This window comes from Thalassophryne amazonica, chromosome 7, assembly GCF_902500255.1.
Source record: "Thalassophryne amazonica chromosome 7, fThaAma1.1, whole genome shotgun sequence".
Classification (NCBI taxonomy): Eukaryota; Metazoa; Chordata; class Actinopteri; order Batrachoidiformes; family Batrachoididae; genus Thalassophryne; species Thalassophryne amazonica.
In genome coordinates, this window is record NC_047109.1 from 61,173,951 (window position 1) to 61,190,908 (window position 16,958).

Here is a 16,958-nt window from a genome sequence, read left to right on the forward strand (position 1 = left end):
GCAATTTGTATATGTATTTCTAAACATTTGCACATTTTCTAAAAATAAAGGTGTAGCGTGTACATGATGTGTATCACTTGCCTAGCGTTGATCATAATGTATCAGGCAAACGCATGTTTTCTGTATCACAATGGTTTACTGGCTGATTGAAAGGGTGCTGCCCCATCAGCAGTTAGAACTACATCACGTTTTCAAATGATCTGCAGAGTGCCATTGTGATACAGAAAACATGCGTTTGCCTGACATTATGATCAACGCTAGGCAAGTGATACACATCATGTACACGCTACACCTTTATTTTTAGAAAATGTGCAAATGTTTAGAAATACATGTACAAATTGCAAGAATAGACAAAGCTTGATATTTTATCCAGTAAACTTTTAAAGTTTAATTTACAGCCTGTGGGTGAAAGCTCTCTGCTAAGAGTGAAAATCTTCATTCCAAGAAGGAATCGGCTGTATTCTGATAAGTATTATATCATAGTGATTGTGTATAAGTTTATCAAAATTCATGTGGATTGACCCCCCCCCCCAGCCACCAATGCCTGGCATGGGGAGAACCCATCTACATCTCTGAGCTGGCACCTTATCTGCAGGTCTAAATCCTTGTTCCTGGGGACAGCATTATGAAGAGTTTACCCTGTATTTATTTTGAAGTTGAAAACATAACGCAGTATTGGCCATTAGGTACAGAAAAATCTCAATTTGAGGGTGCATATTGCCATAATGATTAAACCAGATTTAAGGACTATTTTTAAGTAGGATGGCATATCTACTCATTCACACATGATGTCAAATATCATGGGTGTAATATTGGTAGAGGGGAGTATGGGGATAATAGTTACTTTGTATTGAATTGTGTATTTATATTCTTACAATCAAAATGTTCAGTATATGATTAGTCAGTAAATGACAGAATACTCACATTTGTTTTTGCTATAAACAGGTCTGAAAACACTAAAGTTTGTAGAGTTGTTCAAATCTTTTCAAGGAGAGTCAAACAGGTTTGTAGCACCCACGTGCAGCATGTACAGAGAAAGGATGCATTCATATCAAGGGGGATATTTGAATCTGCTTGGTTATACAACCAAGCTCTCATGCACACCCACGCTATGTGTGCTAGCCAGCAGCCAGCAGCAGATAGCCCAGGAGTCTGGGCTCTGTTTATAGCAGTAGGCAGGCTACTGAGCTCCTGCATATATGCATAGGGCCAGCGGACAGCTATTAAAGCTGAGAGATTTGTGCTGGAGTACAACTGCCACTGAGGTACATATGGTTCAACTGTATGTATCAGATTATTGTTAATATTGTTGTCTTAATATTAATTTTTTTGTTTGAAAATAGTACCAGGTTGTAGCCCATGTCATGGTGGTTCAGAATATGTAACTTTGGGGTTCAACTGTATGTATCAGATTATTGTTAATATTGTTGTCTTAATATTAATTTTTTTGTTTGAAAATAGTACCAGGTTGTAGCCCATGTCATGGTGGTTCAGAATATGTAACTTTGGGGAGTTCACCTTTTGTAGTTTTAGAGCCTATTCCGGACAGACAGAAAGACAAAAGTAGCCATTTACGTATATATATATATATATATATATATATATATATATATATATATATATATATATATATATATATATATATATATATATATATATGTCATTTTTACCCAAGGCCAAAATATGGCCATCAGGTATTGTGAAGCCTTTGCATCGTCCGTCTGTCTGTGCTCAGCATATGTCCAGTCCTATTACTGATAAAGTCTTTAAATTCAAAAACAGTGAACTTTTTCGGGACACAGACCTTGGACAAGTTCAAAGATGGCTAACCTTGACCTATTTTAAGAGGTCTGTCTATCTATCTATCTATCTATCTATCTATCTATCTATCTATCTATCTATCTATCTATCTATCTATCTATCTATCTATCTATCTATCTATCTATCTATCTATCTATCTATCTATCTATCTATCTATCTATCTATATCTATCTATCTATCTATCTATCTATCTATCTATCTATCTATTAAAACGTGTTCTCTACAGCACACTCTGCTCCTGTCTGTTGATGATATTTCTTGGCTTTGGAACCTCCAACATTCAGTATGTAAATATATCAATTATTTTATACATCAATCAATCACTGTGCCCATCTCTTCTAGTTTGACAGCCCAATAACTCAAAAGCAATAAATGTAATCACACTGTACCTCACCACATTAAGAGTGAATATGATGAGGACAATCTTGATGAACTTTGATGTATAACATCAATTAAAAAAACGCAGCTCTATTTTGCCCGTATAATATTCCATAAATGTGTCTGCCACCTGCTGGATGCTTCATGTACACTGGATGGATGATGGAAATTAGGAACAGGTGTGGCTGTCAGTGAGAGACACAGACTGTTTCCACACAAAATGTATTAAATCAGAGAAGTAGATAATTCATTTTTCATTGTTGCAGAATGGTTATATTCTAAAGCTCAAATAACACAGCAATGCATCCGCACAACCCTGCCAAAACAATTGTGTGTGAATTTATCGCAGAAAAAAGAAAGTGAGGAAGTGAATGAATAAGATCTGTGAGAGAGACAAACCATTTATGCACAGAAATTTACAAAATGAATGTACATTCCTGAACCATCCACTAAGTGTCAGTGTTTACCAGGTGCCAGCACAGCAGACAACAACCTCCTTTTCATGTCAGCTCAAGAACAATGTTTGAAACACAGGTGTTTCTAAATGTTTTGTAACAGTGTTTTGAGTCTGCCATCACTAATTTGCAGTACCTAGGAACAGCTGGTTTAACTTTTCCATTATGATGTGAGTTAGCTGTTGTATTGATGAACTTACTTCTTTGTTGAAGATCTATTTTAGCTGCATGCTCAGTGTTTCAGCAACTGGCAGAGAACTTCATGTAAACTGAATTACTGTAGCTCATAATTTTCTGTAATCCATCCAGCATGGATGAAGCATGGTTTTCAGGGATTTTACTTTTGTTATAGGCTGGGTGGAGGGTTTGTGCATGCCTCAAAGAGAGGACTGACTGAGACTCTTGCAAAGAAGCATTCATAGCTGTAAGTGTGTTGACCTACTTGCTTAATATTTGCACATTTGTTGTGTACTCTGCAGACTGATGTACTGTAGTTTTGGTTTTATCTAAATGCATGAGCATTAAATCAAAAACAAGTGATCCTTCAAAGACATACACATGATATGGGAAGATAGAATAGCATCCACATCTGTATCTATATCAAAGTGAATTAGTGATAAATAAGTGGATTAGCCTAATTTTAGGCATAATCCATCAGGATAAAAAGTAGAAATGTATGGAAAAACAGCATAATGTCAGTACCTTTGGAGCCACAACCCCCCCTCCAAAAAATCATTAATCATGTGTCCAAATCGGGATGAAGCCTTTTGCCAAAATGATTTCTTAAACAGCGGTTTTGGGGCCAACCTTCAACTGACACACCGCGTTTTTTCAGAAACGAAGACGTAGACCAACAAACAGGCAGGTGCACTTGACTGTGGAAAATTTGACCTCAGTTGAGCAATTCCAGAATCCACCTACATAATGTATGTGTGCCAAGTTTGGTGGACATTGGTGTTTTAAAAAATAACATAAAAGCATAATTTTACCTGTGACCCCAATGACCTTGACCTCCAACATAACAACCCTTAAGAACTATTCTGGGGTTGATCATCATACACATATCACGTCTGGTGGAAACGACCTGCGAGGAGAAGTGGAACAAACAGACATAAACCAAAATGTTGACCTTTGACCTCACTGACATTAACCTTTGCTAAAACCTAAACTATAAGTGGTACCCCAACAACCAGCCTGGCTATGAATTGGATACTGGCCTCCATGTTGGAGTGAGATTTCCCACTCTTCAACAACCAACAGGAGAGCAGCGCTCACGTCCATCAAAGTTAGGCTGACGTCAGCGTCTCTGCCACCAACCAATCACAGGCTAGGAGAAAGAGGCCAATTCAGGGCAGGTTGTTGGACTAACTAAGTGGTGGCTTAGTGGCTAACAAGAAGGTCATGGGATCAATTCCCACCTGTGGCCTTTCTGTGTGGAGTTTGCATGTTCTCCCTGTGTTCGTGTAGGTTCCCTCCGGCTTCCTCCCACATCCAAAGGTTAGGTGGATCTGAAACTTTAAAATTCTCTGTAGGTGTGAGTGTGGGTGTGTTTATGTTTATTTATGTTTATTTTTGTTTATTTATTTGGATTTCCATTAGCTGCAGCTCTGACTCTTCCTGGGGTCCACACAAGACTACAAACGCAATATACAATAATCAGAAATGCATTCAAAAATATACAAAATAAAAAAGGGAAAAATAAAACAAAACAATTAATCAAATTCCAATCAAATTAATCATCACATCTGGTCAGTCCATATACACAAAAAAAACTTGTCTATAAATGATCAAAAGTTAAACCCAGATTGCTCGTTATGTCAACAGATGCCACTTTAGAAGTTCCTTAAAAAAACATTAATTTGAAGTGAGTTTAATGCATTCCGGTAATAAATTCCATTCCTTCATACCCCTGAATATGACAGTGTTCTTTATGGTAGTGGTTCCCAAATGGTGGTACGCGTACCCCCGGGGGGACGTAAGTGCCTGTGGGGGGTACGCGGGGCAATGAGCAAAAAAGAAAAAAAATATCATAACACACTGTAATTGTGATAAGCTGTCTGAAACAATACTATTATAGATGTGTGTAAATGCTACCATCTAGTGTTGAGTCAATTTATTGCAACAGATGGGTGTGACTATCTGGGTGATTGACACCTGTTGCCATGCCAGCGCAGCTTACTTAGCCGCCCCATGAGCCCGCCACACGAGCGGCAATATGGACAAGTGGCTAACAGGAAGAAAACAGCCCAGTGCCAAGACACCTGCCACAACTAGTCAGCTTGGTGCTAGCGATAACAGTCCAGCTGATTGTCCAACTACAGCGACTATGACGGACTCAGATCTGATCGATGACCCCGATGTTTGTGTGGCTAGCGAGAGTCAAGCTAGCGTAGCCAGCAGCATCAAGGAGGACAGCGGTGACAGAGACGCAGAGCATCGCAGTGTGAGACAGCAGACTTTTGATCGAGACCAAAGACTATTTAATCGAGAGAATAAGACATCAAAGAATCGCAGATATGATGACAACTACATTGCTCTTGGTTTCACGTGTGTTAACACGGGTGGATTTCTTCGCCCTCAGTGTGTTAATTGTGCAAAAGTTCTATCGCAAAATGCAATGAAGCCATCACTATTGCGCAGGCATTTAGAGACCAGTCATCCCCATTTGAAAAATAAACCACGTGAATACTTTGAGCGTCAGCTGAAACTATTATCTGCAAGTAAAAGTTGTATTGCAGAGACAGACACTGCCAACAGGAACCGGCTGCGAGCATCATACATTGTCAGCTATAGAGTTGCTAAAACTAACAAGCCACACACTATAGTGGAGGATTTAATACTCCCTGCTGCCTCAGATATGGTTGGAGCAATGTTGGGGGAAAAGGCAAAAAATACTATACGGACTATCCCGTCATCGAACAACACAGTTTCTCGACGCATCAGTGCTATGGCTGAGGACGTTTTGAAACAGTTTCTTCAACGTGTAAGAGGCAGCGAGTATTACGCTCTACAGCTGGATGAGTCCACAGATGTTGCTGGCCTTGCACACCTCCTTGTATACGTGCGTTACATACATGAAGGGACAGTAACAGAGGACATGCTCTTTTGTAAACCTCTTGAGGAAAGGACCACTGCACTTGACATTTTTCAAAAGCTGGATAACTTTGTGAACACAAACGGCCTAATGTGGGATAGATGTGTGGGTATATGCACAGATGGCGCACGGGCAATGACAGGTAGACATGGGGGTGTGGTGACACACATTCAAGCAGTGGCACCAGATGCCACATGGGTACACTGCAGCATCCACCGTGAGGCGCTGGCTGCAAAGGGAATACCTGCTCACCTCAAGAATGTTTTGGACATCACCATAAAGATGGTCAACTTTGTGAAAGCCAGGCCCATGAACTCGCGCTTGTTTGCTGCGTTGTGTAATGAAATGGGCAGTGAGTATGGGACGCTGTTATTACACACAGAGGTGCGCTGGCTTTCAAGAGGCAGGGTATTAATTAACTCGCTTTTTTGAGTTGAGAGATGAACTTAAAGTTTTCTTCAGTAAACATGATTTTGCCCTGTCAGAACATTTGCACAACGAAGAATTTCTCACTAGTCTGGCTTATCTTTGTGACATTTTTTCACATCTGAATGAATTAAATCTTGGATTACAAGGGCTAACTGTAACAATATTCAATGTTCAAGATAAAATTGAGGCCATGATCAAAAAGGTAAAACTCTGGATAAACTCCCTTGAGTCAGACAATACCGAAGTTTTCCCAGTGTTGCATGAGTTTTTGTGTTCAAACAAACTCAGACTGAGAGGCTGCGTGAAAGCAGAGATGAAGGCGCACCTTGGCGCACTGTCTGCAGAGCTGCGCAGATATTTTCCTGAGGCGGACGGGTCAAACAAGTGGATACGTCATCCATTTAGTGCCGTGACCACGTCTTTATCAACAGCGGAACAGGAGAGCCTTATTGACATTGCAACAGATGGATCGCTAAAAGCAGAATTTAATCAGAAGATACTGACTTTTGGATTGGCCTGCGCGTGGAGCAACCTGCACTTGCAAAGCGCGCTATTAAGACTCTCATGCCATTCGCAACTACGTATTTGTGTGAAAGTGGATTTTCCACACTGACGAACATGAAAACAAAATACAGAGCCAGACTTAATGTTGAAAATGACTTGAGACTCAGCCTTTCACACATTGAGCCTAACATTACTGAGCTGTGTGCATCCAGTCAAGCCCACGCTTCACATTAAACATTGGAGTTTTCCATTGCATTATAATTGTTCACATTGTGGTTTAAATTGTTTTAATTAAGGCAGATACTGAAATGAGGCTTCAGTAGGTTTTGTTAATAAGTGCCTCAAAGGTTCAGCCCACTAAATTTGAAGTTAATAAAACATTTGTTACTCTAATAAATGATACACACAAATGTGTCTGTATATTGTGGTATATATATGATGTAATTTTATGTGGTTGATAAAACTTAAATGACATGTCAAGTCCTCCGGTGACAGGGGGTACATGACTGAAACTCAAATGCCCAAAGGGGTACTTGAAAAAGTTTGGGAACCACTGCTTTATGGCATTAGTCCTGGCTACAGGTAGCGTAAAGTTTCCCACCACCGCATGTCTGGTTATGTATCTATGATTTTCTGAACTGAACGAGAAATTCCTAAACAAAATATAAGGTAACTTAGTGACAACAATCTTTCTGGTAAAAATGAATAGCCAGTTTAAGTTTTTATGCGTTGTAATGATATTAGTCCTATAACTGCACTTAAATGCTATATGAGCAGCCATATTTTGAATAATCTGTAATTTATTTATCATTTCTCTGGAGGCATTTGACCAAACTGCTGGACAATATTCCAGATATACTAATAATAATGCTTTAATAGCGTAATTCAATGTTGTACAACTTAAAAACCTTGCATGTCTTCTCATAATCAATATACCCCTGCCCATTTTCACAAAAATATTATTTATATGTTTTTTCCATGATAATTTTGAGTCTACCATTACACCCAGCAGCTTAGTCTCATGTACTTGATTTATTCTCATATTATTAATTTTAATGTTTAATACGGGGTTTTTCATAATAACACAGCTGGAGCCAATAATCATGCATGCAGTCTTTACTGTATTCAACACTAACGTATTGGATGTTACCCAGTCTACCTTGTGCAGTTCCATATTTAAAGCAGCTTCTAAATCGTGTGAGCGTGCTGATGTATGAATGGTTGAATCATCTGCCTACATCACTATACTAGCTTTATCAAAAATATATGGTAAATCATTCGTGAAAATTGTAAATAATAGTGGACCATGGCAACTCCCTTGTGGCACTCCACATACTACACTCCTGGTGTGAATATGTTTGTTGGTCTACATATGGCAAAAAAATCACGAAATGACACATGCATCACAAACTGTATTGGCGTGCAGGGTCGAAAAATAGCATCAAAAGCAAAAAAGAAAGAGATCCGCACAGCCAGTCAGCTCCCAAGCAAACCTTTAATGCAGCACCAAAAGAAAGTGTGACGTTTCGGGCCTCGCCCTTCCTCAGACATAATTATCATATCATGATGCACCTGTATATAAACGCACAATGATTAGCAACATGTGTTGCCAATCATTCTTACCCTCTACACACAATCAAACAGGGTACATGCTGAATTAATATTCAACTTCAATCTATTAAAATATCTACTGCATATGAAAAAAGACAAATTTCACTGCGGTTTAAATCCAATAAATTACATGACAAAAAACGCCAATTTGATACTTAAAAAATCTATTACCTTTAAAAGGGCCCTAATCCATTGCCAAATGGACCAGAACTACCTATAGGCAAAATTTATAACACTCTACACCATTGAAAAATGACATGATTAAATGATTTCATAAATTCATATATTACGATTAAAAATGGATATCTCTATAATTCCAAAAAACTCAATTAAGTCCATAAAAGGCATGATAATAAAGAATGAAGAGTGGACCTAAGCCACTAACCGATCAATGCCTCTGCACAGTACCACAGCATCAAAAAAACAAAACTCACATGTTGTATGCCTTTTACAATGTGAGCATCAGGTGTACACCATCCTAGAATACTGTGGACAAGTAATAATAAATAAACCAAAAAGAAGGTACAAGCCAAAAGAAAAAGCAAACAGGTGCATCCAAATGGTGCGAACAACACAATACTAGAATTGAATCAGTATAAACATAGAAATAGACAACAGGGAAAAGATCGCATAAAAACAACTACATAAATATTCATGATGACAAAGCTACAAAAAAGAATCACAAAAAAGGTCTGATGTCAAAATCCTCATAAAGTCCTTTGGGATTGAGAGTGTCCAGCGTGTAGATCCAATAACTTTCTCTTTTAACTAAATTTTGATTAATATCACCACCACGGTTCGTCAGTTTTACTTGTTCTATCCCAATAAATCTCAGTGTGCTTACATTATGTTGAGCTTGTGTGAAATGAATGGCCACTGAACTTTTCTTATCTTTATTCCGAATATTAGATCTCTGTTCCGATATTCTAATTTTAAGAGGTCTTGTTGTCTTGCCAATATAGGCTAGGCCACAAGGGCATTTTAACATGTAAATAACATTGGCAGTGTTGCATGAAATAGTGCCACGAATTTTAAAGACTTTGCCAGTTCTGGGATGTAAAAATGATTGAGTTGTATATGTAAAATTACATTGGGCGTAATGGCCACAACTATAGTTCCCATGTGGTGATACTTGTGGATAATATGGTTGAGAGCATGACGATAAATTTGCACGGACGAGCATGGAGCTCAAATTAGGAGCCCTCTTAAAAACGATACGAGGTGGCAAAGAAAAATCTTTGATGTCTTTTAATTTAGGATCAGTTTTAATGATGTGCCAATGCTTCTTAATAATTTTCTCAAATGCTCCACCTAATGGTGAATATTGAACAATGCAGTTCAATCTGGAAGGCTCTGTTTTAATATGTTTTTGTTCTTACTGTAAAGACAGTCATTTTGCAACATGGTCTCAAATCTTTTTCAAGCTTCTATGATCCACACTGGATTATAATGTCTCTGTTCAAAACGTTTTTGCAAATCTTCAGCTTGTAAATTATAATCAGAATTTGAACTACAAATCCGATGTATCCGGTTAAACTGTGAATAAGGCAAACTCTTCTTCAAATGAATCGGATGATATGATGTACCATGCAAAACCGAATTGCAATCAGTGGGCTTTCTATACAGACTAGTCTCAAGTTTATTGTCTTTTTTATGAATTAAAATATCCAGAAAGTTGAAAGTTGTCTACATATGGCCCCACAGACTGGTGCTCACTCCAAGGTGTACCCTGGCCACACCCTATGTTGGGATAGGCTCTAGCTCCCCTGACCCCAAGACCCTTGAAAATAAGTGATGAGAGTGTCTACGCCCCTGCGGATACGCGCTGTGATTAATCCAAAGTGTACCTATTTGTCCCTTGAAAAACAATATTTTCTTAATTTAATTGAGTGGGGTTTTTTTTCTTTTCTTTTATTCTTTCAGCGCCTCCACCGCCTCACCGACGCAGCTCACGTGCACGAGCGGCGCGCGCAGTCGCGGTGGCGCGCGCATGGAGGCGGTCCGGTGTTCTGCTGCTGCTGTCGCCAGTTAAATCGCAAGGACGCGGGAGCGAGCACACGGCCGTGCCAGGATTGACTTTATTTTTTATCCTCCGCCGTTTTTGGGGATTACCACGCGGATTCACAGCGTCGACGGCCAGCCGTCAGGTAATGTCGACACGCGCTCAGCCGCCTGTCGTGCGTGCGCCAAAAGTAAGTCAACGTCCCGCGAAAGTGGCGTTTTTTTCCACAGTCCAGGCGGAGTAGGAGGAGAAGAAGGGGGAGGCGGATGTGTGGGACGAGCCTCCCTTTGTGCCGAGGCGCCGGCGGGGTCACTGCTGCCTCAACGCACAATGTGGACACTCCGCAAACCTCCTCCTCCTCTGTGGCCCTGCCGCGGACAGACCTCCATCAGCCCTCGCTGTCGGCTCGGTCCGCCTCCCGTGCCATATCTAATTATTTATTTATTTCTGACATTGAGTTTTAAAAGGCTTGGGCCCGTTTTTTATTCGTCTTCGAGCGGCTCGTGCGTTGCGCCTCCTGCCGCCGCATCACGCTAGCTAGCTGCCGGCGCTGCTCGCGGAGCGATCGGCTCGGTTTCACCTCCTCCTCCGAACGAGCCCATTGTGTTCTCCTCCCCACCGCCTGGTTGGCTTTCCGTGTTTTTTTTTTTTTGTTTTTTTTTTTGGACAGTGTTTAGGGTCTGTGCGCTGACCGTGACCCCCCCCCCAACATTTTAGCCATCACCAGCCACACTTCATGGCTTCACATTAAACCAGCGGGAGCAATGATCTGTCACAACTAAAAACCCACGAAATCACCCTCTGGCTGTCCAGAACTGAAATATTATTCAGACTCAGACTGTATTCAAGAGAAAACTGTTACCCTTTTGACAGCAGTGTGATCTTGAGTGTCAGTTATTCATGAAAGTACTTGCACTTCTTTCAAACACTGACTCCAATTGCTGTAGTAATAATTTTAATATATAATAAATATTAGAAATATTTTATTCAACAGATGGCCTTTAAATCTTCATGTCACTGTGGACTTGTAGAAACGTCTTTCACCTGCCTACACGACACACTCTATTCGCATTCTGAATTCAGTCTACATCAGCCCCTTTTTCCACTTTTGAATAATATGATTAATTATGTAGTCGAGAAAAATGCCAACAAAAATTCTGCAGAGTGCCTGTTTTATTTTCCCACAGACCAACTAGATGTGATCAAATTACTTGTCTGCCCAGCATTAAAAACTGTATAGATGCATTTATCTCCCTGGGGAGGGTGGTATGTGTGTTCCTCAAGCTCAGGTCCTCTGTCAGAGGCCTGGGAGTTTGATTGTTTGGCACAGCATCTTTGCTGTTCCTATGACTGCACTCTCCTGGACAGAGACCTCTGATGTGCATGAAATCTGCTGAAGCCACTCTTCCAGTTTAGGGGTTACAGCTCCTAGTCCTCCTATTACCACTGGGAACACTTTGGACTTTACCTTCCACTTCTGCTCTAGCTGCTCCCTCAGCCCTTGGTACTTCATGATTTTCTTGTGCTCCTTCTTTCTGATGTTGCTGTTGTCTGGAAGTGGCACATTGATCAACACTATGTCTGATTGGTTGGCCAGCAGCTGCTTGTCTGTAATTTGAAGTCCCACAGGACCTTAGGCCTTTCGTTCTCAACCACCTTCAGTGGTGTCTCCCATTTGGACCTGGGGGACTTCTAAATTTGTGTGTGGTAGAGATGTTCCTGTATGCTATCACCAACCCTTGGTTGTGTCTCAGCGTACACTGTCCCAGCTTGCATCTTCCATCCTGCTACTGTGTGCTGGACTGTCTTTGAAGCACATTTGCACATCTCGCAACTTGGGTCCTGTGGGCTGTGGTAGACTCCTGCCTCTGGATCTGGTGCTTGGGACTTGTTCTTGTGATGCCATGATAAGAGTCTTTGTGCTGTCCTTCAGTACAGCTTTTCTAGCTAGTAGTTGTTGATGTCAGCCACGTCCACTGTCAATGGTATATCTCATTGAGGAGCTTGGTTTTCCATGATACCTTCTCCTGTTCCTGTTCCTTATCACCATCTGTCTTCAACTATCTGAGGCACTCTTGTTGCAGTTGATCTCAGGTGGGCATCTTTTTGATGTAGTGGATAGTCCTGGTCTCATCCTGGGTCTTGGTTCTGACACTCACTAATCCTCGACCTCCTTCTTTCCATTGCTTATAGAGACTCAGGGTGCTGCAATTTTTGTGGAAACCTCTGTGCATTGTGAGGAGTTTTTGTGTCTTGACATCAGAGGCATCTATCTCCTCTTGTGGCGTGTGTATAAACTCTTAAATCTGACCACCATTTCTGGAAATGCACAGCCCACTTCCAGTGTTGGAATGAGGGTCTAACCTTGCTTCAGCTGGTGAGCAACCTTACAAATTATTTAATCTTAAATGGGTTTGGGTTAGGATTAAAACAAGGGTTACAGTTTAATTTTTGTCAAACAAATTAAAAGTTTGTAAATTGAACAGTAAGCTACTTCCACTTCAGCACCATGGCTTTGTGCATTGTTCTGAGGGAGGTGGTGGCCAGGAGGTTAGCGAGGTGGACTTGTGATCTGGATCGGTTTGATTTCCCCATCAGACATGTGACTTGCTAAGGTGCCCTTGAGCCTCCAAGTTACGAACTGATGATGGTGTGTGAATGGATGAATGGGAGGCATCATTGTAAAACACTTTGAACATCTGCATCAGATGGTGAAGTGCTATAGAAATGCAGTCCAGTATTCAGATTTTTCAGCTCAAACCTGAGTAGAGCTGACATTGCTTACGCTGGTTAGATGAAAAATATTCACCAGTGTTTTAAGAAACAGTAGTTATGGTATTTATCAGACAAAAGTCAACATTTAATTTATTTCAGGTCATTAAATATAAACATTTGCACCTTTTTTGTTTGTTAAACTGGATTTAAATCTGCTTTAAACTGTTGTACACAGATATAGTTTAAACCATCTGATGCCTTTTTGCACTGCTTTTAAACATCCTTCAAACGTTTTATTCTGGTATCTGGTTAAATTAGATAAGCACGTTTTAATCTGTTGTACATGAACTATAGAAAGGTTCATGATGTTTTTAAACCAAGGATTTCCATATCTGAATGGGTGTTCCACAGCTTTTAACCCAAATGAAAAATTAAAGTAAACTTAATCTAAACTGCCAACATTTGAGATATAGTTTTGAGCAAAAGTGTTTTGGAGAAGCTTGGTTTTGGAGAAATGTGGTAAGCATTTTATGTTTTTTTTTTTTTTTTTAGCTATTCCTGACATTTTGTTGACTCACAGTTACTGTTTATTATTTCAGCCATATCCTAATTATACAACCCCTGGCAAAAATTATGGCCTCGGAGGATGTTCATTCAGTTGTTTAATTTTGTAGAAAAAAAGCAGATCACAGACATGACACAAAACTAAAGTCATTTCAAATGGCAACTTTCTGGCTTTAAGAAACACTATAAGAAATCAAGAAAAAAAGATTGTGGCAGTCAGTAATGGTTACTTTTTTAGACCAAGCAGAGGAAAAAAATATGGAATCACTCAATTCTGAGGAAAAAATTATGGAATCACCCTGTAAATTTTCATCCCCAAAACTAACACCTGCATCATATCAGATCTGCTCGTTAGTCTGCATCTAAAAAGGAGTGAACACACCTTGGAGAGCTGTTGCACCAAGTGGACTGACATGAATCATGGCTCCAACACGAGAGATGTCAATTGAAACAAAGGAGAGGATTATCAAACTCTTAAAAGAGAGTAAATCATCACGCAATGTTGCAAAAGATGTTGGTTGTTCACAGTCAGCTGTGTCTAAACTCTGGACCAAATACCAACAACATGGGAAGATTGTTAAAGGCAAACATACTGGTAGACCAAGGAAGACATCAAAGCATCAAGACAGAAAACTTAAAGCAATATGTCTCAAAAATCGAAAAATGTACAACAAAACAAATGAGGAACGAATGGGAGGAAACTGGAGTCAACGTCTGTGACCGAACTGTAAGAAACCGCCTAAAGGAAATGAGATTTACATACAGAAAAGATAAACGAAAGGCATCATTAACACCTAAACAGAAAAAAACAAGGTTACAATGGGCTAAGGAAAAGCAATTGTGGACTGTGGATGACTGGATGAAAGTCATATTCAGTGATGAATCTTGAATCTGCATTGGGCAAGGTGATGATGCTGGAACTTTTGTTTGGTGCCTTTCCAATGAGATTTATAAAGATGACTGCCTGAAGAGAACATGTAAATTTCCACAGTCATTGATAATATGGGGCTGCATGTCAGGTAAAGGCACTGGGGAGATGGCTGTCATTACATCATCAATAAATGCACAAGTTTATGTTGATATTTTGGACAATTGAAAGGATGTTTGGGGATGATGAAATCATTTTTCAAGATGATAATGCATCTTGCCATAGAGCAAAAACTGCAAAAACATTCCTTGCAAAAAGACACATAGGGTCAATGTCATGGCATAGGGTCAGTGTCAATGAGCAGATTTGATTTGATGCAGGTGTTAATTTGGGGGATGGAAATTTACAGGGTGATTCCATAATTTTTTCCTCAGAATTGAGTGATTCCAAATTTTTTCCTCTGCTTGGTCTAAAAAAGTAACCGTTACTGACTGCCACAATCTTTTTTTCTTGATTTCTTATAGTGTTTCTTAAAGCCAGAAAGTTGCCATTTGAAATGACTTTAGTTTTGTGTAATGTCTGTGATCTGCTTTTTTTCTACAAAATTAAACAACTGAATGAACATCCTCTGAGGCCGGTGATTCCATAATTTTTGCCAGGGGTTGTACTAAAGCCTGAATATTACAGGCTTCTTTAAATTTACGTGTTTTGCTAACATGGTCCAGGTGACCAATTTGAGAAGCTTTATTGTCCTGAGGAGTGGACGTTTTCTTTGCTGTGTTCACGGGGTAGAGTGACATTATTTGCTGTTCTTTTTCAGGGCCCACAATGTCCAGTGAAGTGCAGAGACCGGACGACAGCCCCAGTACCAGTGGGGGAAGCTCAGACATTGAACAAAGGGAATCTGTACCGGCAGAACAGGAGCGAGAGCAAGCACAGCCCAAAAAGAAGGAGACCAAAATCTCCAGTAAAACCGCTGCTAAACTTTCAACTAGTGCCAAGAGGTAAGAAGACTGAAATGTGGCTCTCTGGGGTGAATCATTTAGACAGGGCTTGTTTGTTAGACTAAGGGCCTCTCCCCCATGTGCCTAGAGGTGTGAAGTCACATAAAAAGAGAGTGTAGTCCCACTGGCATTGTCATTTCAAACATTCAGCTTGACTGACATTAAACCTACACAAAGCGGGTAACTCACGGAGCTCGGCATTGGAATGTCATTGCTGTCATTTGAAAGAGATATTCCCGTTCCACCTGGTTTGTTTGAATGGATTTTGTTCATGCTGTACAGCCCTCATCTCTACTACACTGCCAACACCACCAAAAAAATAAAGTGACAGGCAATGACAGAATTATGTAACCAGCAGTGGTTGGCTGAGGCCACCGTCTGCCTTTGTATCAGTGAGTGATGCTATGTGCACCTTCCTTTTTGAATATGTATGCTTCCCTTAAAATTGTTCTGTCTAACACGGAGTGTCTTCTCGTTTGTTCTAAATATTGCATTTGTATCAGCATGAATTCATCAGCAGCATTAGAAGTCAGTTCCTACTCGCAGTCGGAATAATGACTTTAAACTATTATTTGTGATGGATTTCCTTGGCAGTCAAGTGTAAGACTGCAACAATAGTATTTGTACTGTTCAAACATTTGGAAACACCAAATAAAATGGAACAATTTCTTGACATTTATCAATTTATTAACCAAACGATCATTAAATCAGTTTTTAAAAAATCATTTTGTAATATGTTCCCAAACCTTTGAGCAGCAGCGTATACATTTTTCTTTTTACATGAGCTTTCTTAAGCCCTGTTTGGAATGGATTAGTTTTATATGAAGAGATAGTGTAATGTAATAATTTGTTTCTGATTCAGAATGGATAAGGATTCTTTATATAAATGACAGAGATGGGAGGGGCTAAAAAAATTATCAACCTTCTGCTCTTTTCTTTTTCATTTCCATGTTTTTCACTCTGTGACTGAAGGGATCCATTTTAACACTCAGTCTCTGTTGTCTTCTTGAATTATCTGTCGGCTGAATGTGGCTTTAAGAACCTCCAAATTACTGATGTGTCTAGTTGCTCTGGATTCGTATAATCTGAGGTAATTTCTTTAGGATTGTTTTACAGAAGGTAAAAATCTATGTAATCTTTATTGACACAGTACAACGGAGTCCATAAAACTGACTGAAGTGGCACAATCATATGGGGCTAAACCCACCAAGAAAATCTGGAAATAATTACATAACCCAAACATCCCATGCAAAAGTAATCCTGTCCGAATAGGTTTTTGTCTGTAAAATGTCAGAAAGTAGCCATCATCCCTATCAAAAGTGCTTGGAGTCCACAGTGACATATTTATACTCAACCAACAGTTCAAAACCCAATTTTATGATGCCCCCCTGGGACTATATAGGAATTGCCTTGTCCAACTGTCTGTCCATGAATCTTGCAAGCAAAACTTATTCTAAACTGTTTGGTTGATTTTACTGCATAGTGTTATCTAGAAACTCATATTTTTGACGGC

The 16,958-nt window shown here is 39.8% G+C and overlaps 1 protein-coding gene across 1 annotated transcript in view; it reads left to right on the forward strand.

Moving 5' to 3' along the window:
• Positions 1–10,279: 10,279 nt before the first annotated feature.
• The window catches only part of LOC117514018 (ubiquitin-conjugating enzyme E2 E2-like), a 178,509-nt gene continuing 171,830 nt past the window's right edge, over positions 10,280–16,958 (forward strand). Inside the window, exons 1-2 of the mRNA XM_034174298.1 lie at positions 10,280–10,439; positions 15,262–15,445. Coding sequence (XP_034030189.1) covers positions 15,270–15,445 — 176 coding nt within the window. The 5' untranslated portion in view covers positions 10,280–10,439; positions 15,262–15,269. The remainder of the gene's footprint in view (positions 10,440–15,261; positions 15,446–16,958) is intronic.